Source organism: Frieseomelitta varia, unplaced genomic scaffold (assembly GCF_011392965.1).
Source record: "Frieseomelitta varia isolate USP_RPSP 00005682 unplaced genomic scaffold, Fvar_1.2 scaffold_483, whole genome shotgun sequence".
Taxonomy (NCBI): domain Eukaryota; kingdom Metazoa; phylum Arthropoda; class Insecta; order Hymenoptera; family Apidae; genus Frieseomelitta; species Frieseomelitta varia.
In genome coordinates this window covers 144670-164478 of record NW_025110238.1, presented here as the reverse complement: position 1 = coordinate 164478, position 19809 = coordinate 144670, and the positions used below count along the sequence as shown (strand labels likewise).

The following is a 19809-nucleotide window of genomic DNA, read 5'->3' as shown; positions in this document are numbered from 1 at the left end:
ACAGGTATCGCGAATCGGTTTTAACGGGCCGTGTTTTACTCGTCGCGCAACTGCTCGCCGCATTATGAATTGACGAGGGAAAATACGTCGTCAGGCAGGGAGCAGAGAAGAAAAGGAGAACCAGGAGAAAAGAGTGTGATCGGGACTATACCCGTTACGCGCGTTCTTTTTGTTAGCAGTCGTAGCCGGCGTCGTCGTTTCGCGCGTCACGTGAAAACGACGTCCGTTTATCGCCCGACACCTCTTTCACGGTCGCCTTTCGTTAAATGTCTGCGACACTTGAACGCGAGGATCGCGTCGGGGGCCCATCTGCGCCGACTCCGACACCGCCAAACCAAACTATGTACACACTACCTTAGGTGACGGTGTTGATACTGGCACGTTCCCCTCGTCGCTTCTTCTCGACGCCGTCTCACCTAACCTGTCGCCCGGCCGCGCATAAAATTTGTTTATTTAACACTTTCCGTGGGAGAGAACGACGGAAAGGGTCTCGGCTCCGGGCGCTGTCTATAAACGCGACTAACTCATCGTGGTACGAATCCACAAAGAGACTCAACCATCTCGAACCGTTTCTCTCTTTCTCTCTCTTCTTTTCGATACTATGTTTTCTAACATTGCGCAACTTCAAATTCTTCCTCGTGTTCTCGCGTTGTTCCAGGGTTATGAGCAAATGCTTCGATCGATAACGCGCGATTGTTGTTTAACACGGCACCGCGCGGTAGCAGATGTGTGCCTGAATATGCACGGTCTGGCCAAAACAAGACTACACTACTGCAACTCTGGCAATATGTACTCGCAACGTAGTCGCCAATACTAACCTCCGCATAAGTTTTCGCGCTGTTTTTTGCCGATGCTCTCTCTCTCTCTCTCTCTCTCTCTCTCTCTCTCTCTCTCTCTCTCTCTGCCTCCCGCTGTGTTTGCCGTCCATCAAAAACATCGCAAACACTCGCAAATGTATTTGCTTTGCACTTGATGTGAACTGCATCGTGCACGACGGTATTACGCTCGTTGCTATAACGTCTAGCGACAAGCAATTTTTTGTTGTCCTTTTCTTCCTTTTTTTTCTCCTTCTCTTTTTTCCTTTTCTTTTTTTTTGTTCAATTCGTTCAAATGACCTGGCCGGTTGAATCAACATTCAGATCGAGCGAACAACAAACGCGTGAGTTGTTCCTTACAACACGGTTAATTAAAATCGCCGCTCCAACCCCGGACCGGGCTCAACAATTGCGGTCGCGGTATATAATTTAGCTGTTCCTAGTACGGACATAATTCATGACCCGGTGTTACACGCATTGTACCTGGCTCATGGAGCACTGCTGATCCGGTGGCTGCTTCCTGAAAGGGGGCATCCAATGAAAATCCTCTTTCCCGGATCCGATTACCTTGGAAATGATCTCGCAGATGTTCTAAAAAGCTGCCTCTGCCTCATTTCCGACCAAATAATTAACGTAACACGCGCACCTGCGACGTTCGATCAAACAAAGGGAGAGGGGAAGCAAAGCGAGGAAAGAAAGAAAGAAAGAAAGAAAGAAAGAAAGAAAAGGAGAGAACGAAAGAAAGGCAGAAAGAATGGAAGAAACAGAGAGGAGCGAACGGAATTAACGCAGGATCCGTAATGTCCTGTATACGGAAGAGAGTCCGGAACGAGCGCAAGCTTGCAGGATCCGTTGAATAATGCAGGATCCAACGTCAAAGAGACGGAAGGAAATCGATAGTGTAAAAATAAGGCACACGTCGGAAGCGCGGCGCTAAGGGGCGGCGAGTTCAATACTCCTCGGCGAAAATTTCATCAGCGAACCTCAAATGGGATAGTTAAATTCCGAGGGTCGACTAATTTGAATTCTTTTATGAAAGTTTCCTGCCGCTTCGAAGGTTCACCTCCGACTCGATAAAGGCGAATTCTTCGCCGACTAGTGCGCGGCGGAAAAAAATCGCTGGGGGGTGGGGGTGAGGATGGGGAGGGGGCGGTAGCCGGGATTACCCGCTTCATTTCAATTAACCGTTCGATAAATTCGGATTGAATTTACGAACTTGCCTCGATTCCATGCGAAACAGAAATCCTTTATCCGGCTTCGACTTGCCGATGGGAAAATTCAACGAGCTTCTTTCCCCCCGGCTGAGGATTTCCACCCCTGCGGATCGCGCTAGATGGTCGCCGATATTATCGCGGATTATCGGGCGAGCGTCGGGGCCATTTTCATGGAAAACGGCCCCCGAACCGGAGGACACGTCTCCGTAAAACTTCTCGAAATCGCACGCCCGATGAAATTTCCGGGAAAATCGGATCCAATCGAACGCCAAACGGCGAATGTAGACATCGTAAACGACGTTGGAGAGTTTCCAGCGTGTGGAGAGTTCCCATCGAACGGTGAGATCGACGACGATGGAACGAGAACATCCCACTCGAGTCTCAATTACCGACTCACCGGCACAATATCTTCGCTCGTCCGTTTCTCGTCTCTGTTGACGTTTCCAACAAAGTCGCGTCGCACCGCGATGATCGTGAAATCGGCACAAATGTCACTGTACCGAGTGAATGTCTCTCCTCGTAATCTGGTCCCTGTGCAAGGTTCGCGTCGAGACCGTTCCGAGACTCTCGCGAGGTTATTCGTGCGCGCGAGAACGCCGAGAGGAGGAACAGGTTCGAGGAAGGAAAAAGTTCCCGTGAGCATTGGCGTGGCGGATGTTTCTCTACGGGGAAGTGTCGATATCAGACACAGAGATAAAGTTTAAAAGACCGAGGGTGAAGCACAGTTGCCGCGTATAAAGGAATTTCCTTTGCGAGCGCTAAAAACAGGAGCCGGAGGAATGTTTCACCTTCGTTTTTTCTCGTAACAAGCTCGAGGAAGTGAAGAGCAAGGAAAAACCGGCTACCTCGGAACTGGTAGCTTCTATATACGTTGTTATTTAACGCTTCTTTATTCAACACGAGGAGTATCGCAACACGCCTCAGAGTCGAGTTTCCATCGGGAAAAGTTAAATAAGTAACATCACGTGCGTGCCCTTTGGCAGGTCTTAATTTTCTCGATTAAAGGACCAGTCGCGAGACCGATTACCGAGAAATTGTATGCACGTGATTCCGTGTTCGTCTGGCAATTCGCAGGACGTCCCAACGATATCGGTCAATTCGCGTCCAAGTCCCGAGTAAAAGCAACCCAGGGATCGCCTTATATCCGCGAGAAATCCAAATAAGTTTTTCCTTGTGGCTACAATCCAATCCGAGCCGGTTGATTCTATCTGCTCGCGCAGAAAGTGCCTTTCTCCTAAGAGGTGATAGTCGCGTGGTTCTTTTACACGGGGCTCGCTCGGTACGCTCGTACCCACGTACATACGTATAGATGCTGATAAATAAGTAACGTGGTGAATTCTCTCAAGCCGAAAGGAAGTTCAATGGACTGCCGGAGCTATCCAGAGCGTAGGTGTTCGCGTTCGGTCTTTTGTTCCACGGCTAATAAACTTAAAAGCACCATTCTTCTCTTTCACCTCTTCCAGGAGGATCTAATCCGTCTTGAATTAATAAATTATTGCGCGATGTGAACTTCTTTGCATACACCGCTGCGATCCGCCGTCTTCTTCCCCGTGTCTTCTATATGTATATGTGCAGGTACTGTATACATACATATGTGTGTACGTATCTCAAGTGGAAGAGGAAAGACGACGGACCGACGGCTCGAGTTGTCCACTATTCGCTATCGATCATTCCTCGGGCCATTACTTTTCTCCGATATACGATATTCACCATAACCAATGGGTCGTCGCGATTGGTCGCCCGTTCGAGAATCGATCGTGAACGCCTTGGAGGACCGTTGTCCGCAAGGAATCTCAATAAGTCTTCTCTCTCGTCTTGCCGATGCAATTGGCGAGTGCCGATTCCTCGCGTCGCGTCGGTGTGAAAGAAACGCCTTTCACCGATCCAACGACGAGCGAACGAAATGAGAGAGGAAGCTGGGTACAACGGGGATCGACCAGGGAAGCGAAAAGGGCAAAGAAAGAAGAGAAATAGCTCGGTTAAAAGGTAAGGAGGAGAGAAAGAAGGTGGCCGGTCCAAGTGGTGGCTCGTCAGGTCCTTTACACGAGGCTGAGGAAAGCTACGTGCGAGAGCTGATAAATAAATAACACGAGCGAGAAGGATAGGGACTCGACGCGGCCGAGCGAAAGAAAGGGACGCGGGGAAACGCCGAGAGAGTACGGTCAAGAGGCAAGGATGGCAAGACGGTAAAGAAAAGTAACGCGAGCCCGTAAAAGAGAATCAATTCGATTCCCCAGCCGTATCTTCGCCCCGCAACCCCTATCGTTTTCTTCACCTTTCTTCCCTTGGAACTCTCACTGTCGCCGTCAAATCTCCTCCCCTGCTCTCTCTCTCTCTCTCTCTCTCTGTCGTTTTTCTTCGCCACCCGTCCACCTCCATCTCGACCCACCATCACCACCACCACCACTTTTTGCACGCTTCCGAGCCTGCACACGCCTGTTCCTTCCTTCCTTCCTTCCTTCCTTCCTTCCTTCCTTTCTTCCTTCCTTGGCATCGGCCGTACTCCTTTTCCGCGCAACAAGTGCGCCCCGACTCACATCTTTAAGAAAGCACCCGCCCCTCCCTCCTCGTTTAAGCCACCATCCCCCGACGCTAACACCGCCTCCTGCCTCTTTTCTTCTTCCTTTTATACTCCTTTTCTCTTTTTTCCACCATCCCGTTTCTCTATCCGCCAGTTTCTCTCTTTCTTCGATCGTTTCTCTCCCCGCCGCCCCTCTCTCTCTCTCTTTTTCTCTCGGTCGATCCGCCAACGAGGTCGCAACTACCTTCCAAATCACTCCACGCTCTTTCCACTCCACTATCCCTCCTCCCCATCTCCACCCCTCGCGATAGCTTATAGCCGGAAACCGACTGACAGCCACGCGGTTCGTGCACGTACTCTGCATTCTGAGCGAGTGTTGGACAGCGTGAGCGCCTGTGTACACGTGTCCCTTTCTCCGCTCGTTCCCAACCCCCTCGACCCCTACGACGGCGAGAAAGTGGCGAAGAAAAGTTGGCGGAGACAGCCGACGTTGAAAGACGAACTTCGTGGCTGGGATAACACGAATCCGATGTTCCTCGACCGATTTCTGAAGAGGATCCGAGGGAGAAATTTCTCTCTGCAGGGAGAGTGAGCATCGGTGTGTGTGTGCGCGCGCGTTTTCTGCCTGGATGGAGGACCAATAGGAAGGAACGGTAGAAGCGTCGGTCGACTCGCGCGTTTCTCACGCGGCGTGATGAAATCAGTCAAAGGAAACAGAAAAAAAAAAAGAAAAGAAAATGAAAAGAACGTGAGAGAGCAAGCGACGTCGATTAAAAAGTTTTTACGAGCGTCAAGGGGAGAGAAAGACAACGGGGTGAAACGCACTCGCAATGATATTCAATATTGACTAACTTTTTCAACGCTCGTGAAAACTCCAGTTCGAAAGTTTGTATCGTTCTGGTATAGAAAACGCCAAGTACCGATATTTAATTACGCGAAAGACCGTGGCATTATTTTAACGTTTCTTGAGGGAACTCGAGCGTAACAGTCGCGAGACATCGGCACAGGAAACTGGGGATGAAGAAATGAAAAAAAGAGAAACAGAGGGGAAGAGTCGAAAGCGAAGGCAACAAGTATCTCAAGCCTGTACGTTTCGAAGATATCTACGTTTTTCCGGCGAAGTTCGGATTGTCATCGGACGTAGTACGGTGAATTTATCGGCGATTTAATACCCTCAGGGACGTTTATAGGAGCGCAATAAATAAAAGCCGGTCGGTCGCTCGCAGCGGATGGCAAAGACATCACCGATGGCGGTTCGATCGGCTCGCAACGAAATTACTTCGGAGAATTCGAGCACAAAAGTTTCCACCGCGAACGGCGGCATTTAAATAACGTGAAAGCCAACTTTCCGTAACGAACTTTTTATTTACGAGTATCGTTCGCTTAAACGCGATTATTGCTACCTCCCCAGCTCCTTCTCCAATGATGCAACGATTTTCCGAGAGAAGTTATTAATCGATGACGTTGGCTGAAACGATCGTGCCTCCCCTCCCACTTCCCCTGTCATTTCTCCGGCAAGGGGAAAGTTATTAATGACGCAAGTTCAGAGCAAAGCGGATAGCACGAGTACGAGAAGTTGCTCTCCTCGGACTGGCTTACACGCCGGCGCGAGAAGTTGCCAAGATAATGGATTCTGAAATAAATGAAACCGACGTCTATAATTTAAATGGACACCGGGCGATGGTGCTTTCGTCGCGTGATTGAGCAACGGCGAACGGATCGTCGAGTGGCAGAAAATCAATCAGCAGACACTTGTGCTGCAAACAGATTCGAGGCTCGTCCCCTGTCGGTAGCGGGAGGAGCTGAAAAACGACCGGAGCGAGTACGCGTTTTTCCTGCCGTTCCTGTAAACCGACGTGCTTCGACTCGACAGTCGGCTGCTACGACGAATAGTACCGTGACTCTCCGCGATATTAAAAGTTTTCAATATATCCCCTACACTTATCTGTCACTTTTATCGCGCTCTGACAATGAAAATGAAAACGGATAATAAAAAACGACGAAGGCAAAGCACGTACCATCCGTGGTACGTTTCCACGTCGGCAGTTGCACGTATCTCGAGAGAAACGAGATACAACGAAACTTTTATGCCGTTTTATGCGAAAGACGGAAATCAAATTCGTCCTTTAAAAAAGAGCAAACCGGGAGAAATCATTTCTCCGTGGAGGAAGTCACTTTATTGGCCGAATACATTCTCTTCTTGGGAAAACACGGTGACGTCTCTCATTTTCTCGCTTCGCGTTCAGCAACGCAAATATTTACCCGGCTAAACGCACTTCCCTTTCCCGGTTCCCAGCGAAACAGGCATATCCCCCACGGTATTGCCCTGGCTTCGCCGTGATACGGACGGTGAAATGGCCGACGGTCGAAACACGACGAAACGAAACGGTCCAGCGAGCATGATTTCCACCGGCAACGGAGCAACCAGGCAGATTTGTGTTCTTACTTACCGCGGACAAGGATGAGGGTGCTGGACAGAAGTACGATTCTCAGCGGCCAACTGGCCATCCTGGCGTAGACCGTTACGTCGATTCAGCTTCCTCCTGAAACAATACAAGCGTGCCCAATCAATCAACCCATCCATCCCAATCCGCTATCCGCGTATCCCAGCCAACTCTAGCCCGTCTTTCTCTCTTCAACCATAGCCACCCTCTTCTCTCTAGCGTTTTGTCTCTCTTGCCGTCCATCTCTCTCTCTCTCTCTCTCTCTCTCTTTCTCTCTCTCTGCGTTTCAGTGCATACCCACGATCGGACCTCATCCCACCTTTCGCCCCGTCCTTTCTGGCAGACTGCCCGTTCTACACTCTCACCCCCGAAACCACCCCCCCCCTCATTCTCCCTCCATTCGCTTCGTGCCCAAACCCCTACGCCGTATCGACGATTTTTTTTCCTCTCGAATCCGTGCCTAGGGGTTTGTCCGCTCAATGAAAGTCCTCCCAGACGGTGCGCGTCATGCGACGTACATAATCATAAAACACGCGATGCGTACCTGCCAGGCAACGGTTCGTTTTTTGTATACACGTCAATACTCTTATTCTTTTCTATCATCTGCCCGTCGATTTTTCCTTTTATTCCCTTTTGTATTTCCCCACCGCCCGGCTCCTCGAGTCTTTTTTGTACTTTCGGACACGCGCAACGACGAACATCGGGATAAGTTTCTTCGTTTCTACCGGTCGTGCGCGAGTTTTTAAAGGGACGGAGAGAAGCATCCGGGAAGAAACCGCGACGGCGACTAGACCAGTCGTTGCATCGTTATCGGTATCGCGTATCGACTCGAAACGGAATCATACACATCCATCGCGCTTGGATGTGCGCCTTTTTTTCGCGAACGTTACGGTCGAGAGCCGCGAACGCGGAGCTCGAGATCGCTTTGATCGTCGCGGACCTTTCAAAGCGAGCAAGGATAAATTTCGTTGCGGAAACGCGCAAAGGATTCGTCGCCCCGGCAAAGAGAATATAAATACAACGCGAGAGTTGTATTCTATTTACGGGTTTAGCTGCTCGTCGTACACTCCAGTGCTTCCTTTCTCTACCGCTTGAATATTGAACATTTTTTCTCGCCTCGATTTTTCACCAGGCTCGCGCCCACTGAATGGACACGTGCACACGTACACACGTACATACGTAACGCTTATGCACGCGCGAATATGACGATCCGTGAAACGCTGAATTCGTCCCGGTGCTGAAAGAAAGAGACGCGGTTAACGACCCCGACCCCCGTGTGTCGCGCTAAACTAAACGTCGCGCTGCTACTTGCAACATTCAATCCATTCGATGGAATTTGTCGCTGCGCCTTGAGTCGATTTTTTTTTTTTTCTTTTTCTTTCCAACTCTGTTCGCTGACGTGGAACGCCGAAATGAAATGTATTTCCATCGGTTCAGCGCGCGCACGCGCGCGTATACGAAAATGTTTCCCGGAACGGACAAATTCATTAATGGCTTCCCCTTTCAAAGGCGAATCGCTTTGCAAATTGTTGTAAAACCGCGAAACACTTTTTAACCATTAAAAGTTTTTCATACAGATCGATACAGGCGACGAGTAGAACGAATGACGATTGAATATATCACGGTTATAATATCTAATATATAATGTTTTACCCGCAGTTTGTTCACACTGCATTCAACGCATTCAACGTTGTCGCGTTGAAAAACGAAACTTTTTAATTAACCGATCCTGTACTTTTTTCTCTTTTCAAGCGGCAGCGGTGTTTGTTCGCTTTCAGCATTTCATCGTATGACGAAAGCACGATAACTAATTCTCTTTCGATGACAGCGAGATGCATGCTGAAATAATTCAACAACGCTGTTACGAAGTTTCCGGATATTCTGATGTTATCGAAAAAAAAAAGAGAAACAGATGACAGACAGATACTTTCAAAAACGGAACGCGATCATGGACTTTGAACACACTCTGAAAAGATTTACGCGCGAAAGGTGGAAGGGTTGAAGTTTGGCTCGTTTGCTGTCCAAATCATCGAGAACCCCGAATGCACCCGAGCGTGCATTCTACGCTTTATAAAATCGCACGCTGTAAATACGTAACATATTTACTAATTAGTGAGGTGTAAAGAGACCGAGAGTAACCTGCCTCTAGCGTCATTAAACTACGCTGAGAGAACGCAATGCGGCGCAGCTGTGTTTGCTTAACTGTATTTTACTATTGCAAATACGATTTTGCACATTAATGGGAGGGAACCTCCCTCCCGCTCCCGTCGCTCCGCCTCTGTAGCAAAATATGAATACTCGGAGCAACCCGCGACTGCGATAACTCTGCGTGTGTTGTGTGTTGTGTGTTATGTGTTGTGTGTTGTATGTTGTGTAACGATGGATACACCGAAAATTTACGAGATACCGTAGAAAGAATTTCGCCGTAACGACGAAATACGAGCTTCGATTCAAACTCAAACGCAAGAATCGTCGAGGAGATAGATCGCCGATTACGAATTGTCCCATTGGACAATTTTGAGAACGACAGATTAAGAGTTGAATTTCCATTCGGCAGAATTGCTAAAACTTCCACCGGCGTTTAATTTACGACCAAGTATAATAAATGGAATAAAAAAAGGGAAAAAAGGGACGTGCGTCTTCGTTTCGCGTCTCGTTGACCCACAATCTTCAATCGCGACGCCGCGCCGCGTCGCGCCGCGCCAGAAGGACGAGTGACTCGATACGGGGAAACGAATACAGGCACTTCAGCGGGAAACGAAATAACTGTACTTTTTGCCATTTCTTACAGGCTTCTCCACGCTGGCTGATTCAAAGAGCGGGAATTTGGAGCGTGAAATCGTTTGATTCGCTTCACGGCCCCGCCGTCACGTTTGCCCCTCATTCTAGTCTTACGCTCGCTCGTCTCGCCGCCGGAGAGACGACCTACAACACACCGACCCTGTCCACGCTCGTACCCTTCGTTTCAGCGAGCAATCTAGCCGGTTTCACTCGTATTCGAACACGTCATACGCAACCTACCGTCCTTCCATCTCGTCTAAATTTCACTGTCTTTCTTCCTTCCTCTCTTCCCTTTTTTTTTTATTTTTTTACTTCCTCGCCGATAAAAAGTTCCCTCCTACTTTCAGAGTTTAAAACTCTGGCTAATTTTCATAATATAGCAATTTAATACATTAAACACAATCTGCCACATATTGCCTCTCGCAATATCTTTCGTACGATCTAACTACGGTTTACGAATTCTTTCTTCTCTTTTTCTCTCATTTTTTAATTAAGGGAAATATTCCTGCGTTGAAATTGAAGCGAGAGGTAACGCACATTTAACGAGAATTCTTTCGTAATTTAATTGGAGACTGGAGAGAAACTTTTTGAAAAGATAGAAGGACACGAGCGGGGTTAATGGGGCGTGAAATATAATTCGTAATTTGCAAGAATCGGGCTTCCTGTTCTGTCGTTGTTTGCCTCCCCTGGAGAGTCTTCGCGTTCGACTGGGCCGCGAGGCAGCAGCCGATATCGAACGAGACAGATTCGTCCTCGAAACGCTCGGAAGATTAAAGAAGTTTTTGCGGGACAGGGCACCGAGAGTCCGGAGATGGAAGAGGACTTGAACTCGGCCCGAAGATTGGGTCATCCAGCGAATATATCCGTCGACCGGATCGAACCGAGTAACACATTGTTCTCGCGGCTACGCCAGAGAATTACCTTTATCCGACTAGCGATGAAACGGAACTAGAGAAGCAATTCCCTCCGTTCACAATTAAGTTTACGAACGGGGAATGGACGCGCCATTTCCCCGTCGCCAATGAATTACCGATTGTAAAACCGTGAAATCTGCTACGAAGACACATTGTATGAAGGAAGAAAAAGAGAGAAAAAAAGAAACAAGAAGGAAGAGAGAAAAGATAGGTCAAAAGGCAAGAGAAATCTTTGAGAAACAGTTGCTATTTTCTGTATTTTTATAAATCGTGTAAGAAAAATCAATCGTGAAATTTTCTCAAACCTTTGACTCGCTCTCTCTCTCTCTCTCTCTCTCTCTCTCTTTGTCTCTGTGTGCATGTCGATATAAATTGTCGATCAAACCAGCAAAAACCACTTCTCTCGGGCGAATGTAAAACACGTGTGCCCAGTGACGTGGAAATCAGTGTAACGCCCGGAAACGAAGATCCAGAACCGAGGTGTCGGGAATAAAATGTAATCGACGTGAAAGGACGAGGGAAGCGGTATGAAACGGAAAGAAGCCGTACAGGGATCTTGCCTACGGTTGTACCGGCGGTGGTGGATCGTTGGTGCCCTGGGCAAGGCGACGCGACGTACGAACGTAATTGTGGCGCTAAAAGCAATTTCCCGTCGTGTAATCGTTTTAGCAAAGTGCTTTGCAATTTAGCGAGTCTTTATTAAAATAAAGTCATTCCCAAGCCGGTACTTTATGACTGTCTACCTATCTCCTAATCGTTGGCCATCGACCAACTGCGCTTCAACTCCATCAATTCATCGATCGTCGAATATTTCAGATCCATTAGTCCCCGCCAGCTGTACGTCGCGTAAATCTGCTTTTTCCTTCCCTCGTTTGTCGATTCTATGCAATACGAGTTACACTGGCATTTCCGGTGAGGCAAGAGGGTAGGTGGGAGAGAGAGAATTGCGAGAACGATCGAAGCTGATGAACGAGCGTGTACGATTGAAACACGTTCGTAATTAGAAAAGCTACGGCAACGAATAGCTTGCACGACCGCGTTCGCGTCAAGCGTGAACTATAATTTAATGCACTTGCACCATGTTCAAAGTTCAAGCAGCAACACGCGAGTGGACAACAACGCAACCAACATACGTGCTTAGAATATTTCTCTCTCTTTCTCTCTCTTCCTCTCTCTCTCTCTTTCTCTCTCTCTCTCTCTCGAGCTAACCCCTGTTTATACAGAATTCATAACCAGGAAAGAACAAAAGGGTCTCGTAAGCGGGGTTAATATATCATTCCTTTAACGAGAGAATCCAAGTCTAATGGCGAGTTCGCATGTAATGGACGCGGCAACAACGCGGTGTTATTTACGCGAGTTTTTAGTTCGTAACAACCGTCCGGTTCTCCATGGATTCGCCTTTTGCGTTTCTTTCTCGCGAAAGAGAAACACGAATTGAAGAGGAGAAGTGAGAGAAAGACAAATTTTTTTTTGGAACGAAAACGCGTTATAGATGTTCATAAACGCGTTGGCGAGGGAGAGGACTATCTGAAAGTTTGAAAAGTTTGTGCCGGCTACGTCCATTTGCCGCTGGCGCGAAATTAATACGCCTAGCCTTGGTGAAAAAAGAAAAAAGAAAAAAAAAGGAAAAAAAGAAAAGAAGAAAGAAGAGGGGAAAAAAAGACAAACAACGAGGGGGTAACGACAAAAAGGCGCGGAGACAGAGAGAAAGAGAGGGACCATGGTGTTCTCCAACGACAGTTTCATTCCATCGTTGTCAACGTCAAGAGTATTCTTCTGCTTCGCAACTCGCCACCCTCCCCCCACCGCCCGTGCTTCTTATTTGCGCAGCTCGTCCACCAAGCCATCCACCTCTCTTCTAACCTTCATTCATCCGTGTCTCGCTCTCACGCCCGACACCTTTTTTCTACCAGCCATTCCATCACCTTAGGTCGTCGCCTACGACGGACCAACCATACGTTCTTTCTTCATTCGTTCTCGTTCCCATGCGAGTTCGCCACAATCTTACCCTCGACTCTCCTCTTATCTGTTCTCGGCAATTTCATCTCGGCTGCACTGATCATCCGAGTTGAAAGGGACAAAATAACTTTCGTCTGAAAACCATAATCGTCCCCGGAGATGGCAGAAAACAGGTACGATTCTCTCCGAAAATGCGTTTGTTAAAACTCGACAGTTATTAATCGTTCATCTCCGACAATATGAATCTCTAAAAAATATTGTCCAACGTAAAGGGAAAATTCACTGATAAAATTTCGCCTGTTCGACTGTTCGCGCATAATAAAGCCCAATTAATAGCAATTAATTGCGCCGCCGTTATCTCGGGACAGTTTGGACAGGTTCCAAAAACGGTACGTGTACGAGTTGAATAATACACGCTCGCGAGTCCCTCTCGGCTTCGTGTCTCCGTTATTTGTAAGGAAGACGAGTGCGTGGAGAGCATAGTAGGTGTCGCATATCGAGTCAACTGCGGGGTGGAAAAATGCGAGTCCGTGGAAACGAAAGCGAGTGTCCTTGAAAATTATTTACCACGCGTTCGTCTTGACAATGAAAATTCGTAACACACAAATTTTTTGAGACCGCCTGCTGCCGGAGAAGCACACGTTTTAGCGAACGCATTCGCTGGGAATAATTGAGCGTTGGTACCACGATGCATTAAGGTCCTTGAACCCGGCAGCGTTTCAAGATCCGCCGTTAGGCAAATTTCTAACAGCCGTGGCGCGCTATAAATCCTGTAACGTTCCCGCGAACGAACTGATATTAATTAACGTGAAAGCTGCCATGGGAGAGAAAATGTTCTCGCGCGTCGCGCATCAAATATACACCCTTTGCAATTACCGTGACGAGAACGTTGGTTGCCACCTCCTCTTTCCGCGAAATTGATCGCGAAACAAGACGCCGAGTTGTGCGATTAACCAATTACAAACGAATTGCATCACAGAGACGCAGCTGCGAGAGAAAAAGAGAAGAACGAGCGTGATTCGAATGATACAGCTCCTAGATGTTGAATTAAGATCACTCGAAACTTTGCTAAAATTAGAACGCGCGAACTTTTTCGAGTTGTTTATGGAGCGTTGAAGTGTTATGTACGTGTGACCAACAATTCGTATCCCTTTTTAACATTCCCCGAGTATGCCTTCAAACATTTTGAATTTTCGTTTTCAAAGTGGATAGAATATGATTGCGACGTGACATGATTAGATTTCTTCCGATACTTGAATCAAGTGAATGTATATACAGCGAAGAAATCCAACGTTAAACAGATCGAGCAATTGTCACGTTTATGAGTCGCTGTGAATTTATTTAACAATAAATTCAACAATCAAGAACAATTCATCAGGATAATACGTACATGATCCTGATTCGATTCGGTCCAGTCAGTACCTACACAATTCCCTTCGTAAAACGATAATTCGTCACGCGGAGCATTTACGCCGCAAATTCCATTCATTTGGCTGAAATACCAAACCGCGACTCGTGTGAGAAAGCCGATCCCATTGATGCACGCGATCTACCAAGATACGAAGCGTTCAGTGAAAAATTCCTATTACCCGCCACAGGGAATTTTCATTCCCTCGAATACTTCCGCGTTATTTCTATTTCCGCAAACTCCTCGTCCTTTTTTTACTCTCTCTCTCTCTCTCTCCCTCTCTCTTTCTCTCTTTTTCTCTCTTCTTATCGTTATCGTAGAATCAGCCGATTTGACGGCGTTTTCTGACACAGCGAAATAATATATCGGTGAGTGAGACGGCCGTGTACTCGGAGATCCTGGTATTCTACAGACAGTCTGGCTGACCCGTTATTTATCGTGAATTGAAATTCGAAGACTGCGACGCGCCGTGGAATTTCATTAAAATTATGACTTAGATATTGGAACGCGACGGAAGCGCGCGCGTGAAGGCTCGTTTACGGAACGTGAATTGACTCGACGAGTCTCCGCCGTCGGCACGTCTCTCTCTTTCTCTCTCTCTCTTTCTCTCTTCACCTCTCTCTACTTGTGGAATGTATACCTACACACATGCGACGCGTCCTTTCGTGATGACGTCGCTCTATGCGCGCAGGCCTGCACAAAGCTTCTCGGTCTGTTTCTGAAATTGTCCGTCAACCGATACACACCCTCTTTGCGCTCACAACGACGTTACGATCACTATCAGAAATTTCCTACGTAAGGAGCTGCTTATTTACATAGAGTCCGACGATTTATAATATGATCATGATGTGATCCGACGTGGAGCGGTTCTGCGAAGGAGGACAGACATGTCGCCGGCTTTGCGGGGCTTGATACCAATCCTCCTGGTTCCAAGTTCTCACAGTCAGACAGAGACTATCTCGCTTTGAACGAGTTTGACAGAGACAATTTAGGATTTATCGAAATTGTCAGGGGCGTCCAACGGGAACTGCAGCAGAGTTTGTCAAAAGTATCTTTGCCCTGGGACGATTTCCTACGACTCGCTCGACTTGTCTCCGTAGTAAGTAAAGTTTCCCGCGATAGGAGATTTTCGGGATTCTACGGTTGTTAGAGGGGATTCTTCGAAGGTTTTAGCGAAACCTAAAGATCATCGAAAACCGAAAATTGCTAAGCTTCTCGGAACTATTCGGATTCCCGAATTACTGCGGTATCCAAGGGACCGCCGGGATCGTCGAAATGTGAGAACGCTCAAAGTCTCGGGGAATTTGGCATTCTCTCATAACATCAGGGTGATCTACATCCGCGTTCCGCGAATTCGACCGTGGTTTCTACGGTCGTCAAGTTTGATGAGATCTGTAGCGATTTTCTGTACACCCCCGATCGTGTTTCCATGAACCACGAACGTGTCACGCTCCAATTTTCTATATCCAATACGGTTCCTAAGCAAGTTCCATACGCTCGATGTGCGAGTTCCGGTAAACTTTCTCCGAGGTCGGCACGCCCGGTTCCCGACCAATCGATACAAAGGTTGAAACCAATTAAATGATTCTCCCTCTAACTGGCTGCCGCAATTTTTCAAATTCAAACTCACCTCTTCCTCGCCCTACAAGCTACTCTATATTCAGTTGATTCTCTAAAAAGTCAAAATAACTCCGACCGATCGCCACGAACTTCAAGCGATACTTGCCTCTTGCACCTAATTTCCCGTGTCCTCCAACTGAGTGCTCTATACAAACTCGCTATATGGATTCGATCGATGCTCGCGAACTGAAAATGATCGAAACTGTAACTCTCGAAGCGATATCAATTGAATGTTTCACGCTGTAAATTCACCGAGTACAACGTAGCTCTAATAACTCTAATACTCCGAGCTCTATGGAACGTGGATCCCGGTCAATTTTTCCACGGGGTCAAAACGCCGCGCCCGATGGATCGCTGCGAGCTACAGGCGATGCCAATTGAATTTTATAAATCAGAACTGGCTGCGATCGGCTTTTATAAACTCGAGATGATCGGAGCTCGATGGCACGAAGCACGGAGCGCTTTATTCCGAAGCACGCGGGTTCGATACGATTTATATTCTGTCCCGTGAGTCCGACATTGCGTATAACGAATCCCACGGGACCGATCTTGTTTGTATTAGATTATAGGGATCCGTGGATGTCTGTATCAGGTTCGATTAATCCGAGAGTGTAGTCTATGACTAGCGTCGCGAGTCTGAAACGACTCGGTATCTACTTACACTTATGCGTAAAAGAATCTGTAAAAAAAAAAGATCTTATTTGATTTATGGGCTATCATTGCGAATTGAAATTTTTAACAGATTCCGATCGAATTCAATGTTATTTATATCGAAATCTCCACGATTGACCACTATTGTTCTGTATTCTAATTTTTACACTTGTAATGTAAAGTGTAAATATCTCGCAGAAAGATAATCGAAAAAAATTTATCGTCGAACGTTCTATCATTCGACGCGTCGCATCGTTGTCCGTAACACGATGCGTATCGTATTTACGCAAAAGATACACGCAAGCGGTTTTAAGCACTGTTCAATTCAAGCGAATCGTAAACGTATATCTGACACGTGAGAAAAAGCGGGAGAGAGAGAGAGAGAGAGAGAGAGAGAGAGAGAGGGATTTCTAGTTTACGAGGCTGGATAAATATATTTTTACAACGGGCAAGATCACTGACCGAATGGCGGCGGCAGTAACCCGGCCCTCGGGCTATTCGCGGAGAATCCGCACCGTTTCACTTTATCGCCCCGTTGTCAGGCTATCCTGAAAATACGGAAACGTCACTGCACCCTTGGGGGTTTCTTCGCGGCAGTCAAGCCCGCAGCGCTGGAACGAAAATATAAACTCCAAGCCGGGGTTAGAGAAAAAGCCCCGACATTCGGACGAAATTCGTCGGAAAATTTCGTGAAAATCGCGCGTGCCAGCCATCCTATTAAAGGTATTTTCACGCGGTCTTTATCGACCCGTCTAGAAATACCACGAATCCCATCTTTTCTACATACCAGGGGTACCGTTCCGAGTTTTCGACACTCGCGAATGTTTTATCTACTCGAAGTCGTTGGCTGCAAATTTCCTCTTTTCTCACTCTCTCTCTCTCTCTTCCTCCGCTTTTTCTCCTTTTCCCAACATTTGACACTCTTATTACGAAACGCACCTAAGAGAATATGAAATTTGGTTCAGCGAGTTCCGGACATGCCTTTGTACGAACGTGTACGGACGCGTAATTGGTTTTCGACTGGCGCAGCTAACTTTCAGCGGAGTATACACCGCTTCAAACGCGTTATCGGCCGACGAGTTTTTCTAATCCAGCAACTGAGCGTTTTGCATTTTAACGACAACCGGGATAAATGGAAATAGAACGAAAGAGCGAGAGGCCGCGGGAAGAAAGAGAGGGCAAAGAGTTAATATATCAAAGTGTGCATTATTAAACGAGTAGGGAATTCTCCGTCGTGCAAAAAAGTTTCTCGACGAATTTTGTACCGACTGAAAAAAAGAAGGAAAAAGAAAAACATTCGAATAAAAGTAAATCAGGACGGAAAAGAGAAATGAAATTTTCCGTCGAACTTTCCGCAAGTCTGACGTTCTCTGTTTAATGTCCATAAACAATTTCCACTGTCCGCGCTCGCTACCGTTCTTCTCTAAAGTTTTTCATATTTTCTCTTTCTTTCTTTTTTTATTTCTTTTTTTACTTGGTGCGGAATATCTGTTTTACAACCGGTGAATCCTCCAAACAAATGAAGTTTACGCGGCTCGAGTGTAGCATGTACTTCGTTCGAAACATATCGAATGGAAACGCGGCTCGCGGCGTGTACCTTTTTACTTTTTCCTTCGCGCCAGCTGCTGACTCTCCCGAGCGGAGAGATAAAAACCGGAAGTTGATAAAGGAACGGAACCAGGGGAGACATCGGCGAGGAATTTCCTCGCGTCGAACTTCGTCACGAGTGTGTTTTTATCGGGAAGTTCGAGGCTAACCGAGTTTCGATTGTCGAAAAGGGACCGTCATATTTTCCACGGCGACTCGACACGGCTCGGCTCGGGCTAACAGTGGCCTCGTAACACGAGAGAGCAAGTATCCATCCAGCCTAATTCATTGCTCAACTTTCTGAAGTAGCTGCTCGGTCGCAGTGTAGCAATGTCCCGAGCGTAATAAGGGAACCGAAGGAAGAATATTAACTAGTCCCGGCTTGCCGTCCGGAGAAAATATTTATCGTGAGGTGCTCGTTTACTCGTGCCGACGGAGTTTTCAACCAAACGTTCAAATCCCTTCGCTAGTTGCGTACGGCGGATATAATAATCGGCCAAAGAACCGGATTGTTGTGCAACGAGAGAGCGAGTTCGCGGATCTATAGTCGGCCGGAGGAAAAGAATATCAACGAAACGTACAAGGCAGCCAAACGCTCTTTTGCTCGAAAGAACGATGGTATACGTAGCTGAAATAGAATTATGACAGGTAATTAAGTTAGCTCTGCTGAGAACGTTGGTTCGTTTCTTCGCGTAGAATCGGGGAAAAAATTAAGAGGCGAGCTTCTGAAACTTTGAGAAGAAATTACGGGAAGAGAAATCGCGAGATATAATTTTACAAAGCTCACCGAAAGAGAAAGAAAAGTCGTCTCAAAGAGAGAATCAGCGCGTCCAAGTTCGACGAACGACGGATGGAAAACAGCAAGAGTAGGAAAATTTCGAAGCGGTAGGTTACACGGGGAACAAGTTGTCGCTCGCGACGTTAAGCTCACTGTGAAATTTCACCGGGACAGGGGGATCTTGTCGACGAAATAACAGAGGCGGACAAAATCTTTGCTGCGACCAGCCTCATGGACTAAGGCTGGTAACACGCTGCAAGACAAAAATTTTTCAAACTACGAGGGAATTATTCGATGGTAGTAAAGGGTCGCCGTTGTGGGCCACGAATAAGCGTCCTGAGGATAGGCCACTCTCGCTGGCCGACGAACATGACCGAGAAACGCTCGAATCTCCGGTCGAATTTACAAGCAAAGTTGCCGGGAGAGGAAAACGAGCAACGTCAGACGGAAGATACATCACTCTGAAATGAAATCTTTCGGATCGTGTTCCAGCGCGAACGAGCAGATTTATTAGGAGCGTTCTTCGATGCTCGTCGAGTTTCGATGACGTATTCCTAGAAACGAGAGTGAAAAAAACGCGGAAGGCGCTGGAAAAGCAGCATCTAAATAGCGACACGTGCTTCCATTGCCGGTTCTCGCGATTGTCCGCGAGAAATCCCTCCCTTGTTAAAGTCTGACAGAGAAAGGAAACGTCAATCTAAACGTTTTCGACGATTCGAACAATTTTTTTTCCTCTCGCATTTTCGTTTCTTTCTTTCTTTTTTTTTTTACGATGTTTCGTACACGTACGCGTGGATCCATTCTCGCGCGATGTCGCGCGCAATTCCCGACGGACAGCCGAGAATGCAATAACGTCAGTACGCTAATGTTCGCGGAAATAATGTATTGCCGTTGGTAGTGTAAATTTCGCCCACTAGCTGGTCGATACAGCGTAAATATGCGTTAAGGGGAAAGCTGAATGGTGGTACAGAGGAGGCATGGCTCCACGTCCGTGTACGTTCGTCCGTATCAATGGCCACGGTTAATGTGCGCGTGTGTGTATGTGTGTGTGTGTGCGTGTGTGAACGCGGCACCGTGAATGTGTGAACGCGAAGCGCAAGTCAGCGGGAAGATGAGA

At 47.3% G+C, this 19809-nt stretch overlaps 1 protein-coding gene across 5 annotated transcripts in view; it reads right to left on the bottom strand.

The window, feature by feature from the left end:
- The window catches only part of LOC122532917 (Down syndrome cell adhesion molecule-like protein Dscam2), a 187235-nt gene that overhangs the window by 108044 nt on the left and 59382 nt on the right, over positions 1 to 19809 (bottom strand). For all 5 annotated transcript variants that reach the window (XM_043662107.1, XM_043662108.1, XM_043662109.1 and 2 more), the window contains one exon: positions 7001 to 7093. In XM_043662107.1, the coding sequence (XP_043518042.1) occupies positions 7001 to 7058 (58 nt within the window). In that variant the 5' untranslated portion in view covers positions 7059 to 7093. The remainder of the gene's footprint in view (positions 1 to 7000; positions 7094 to 19809) is intronic.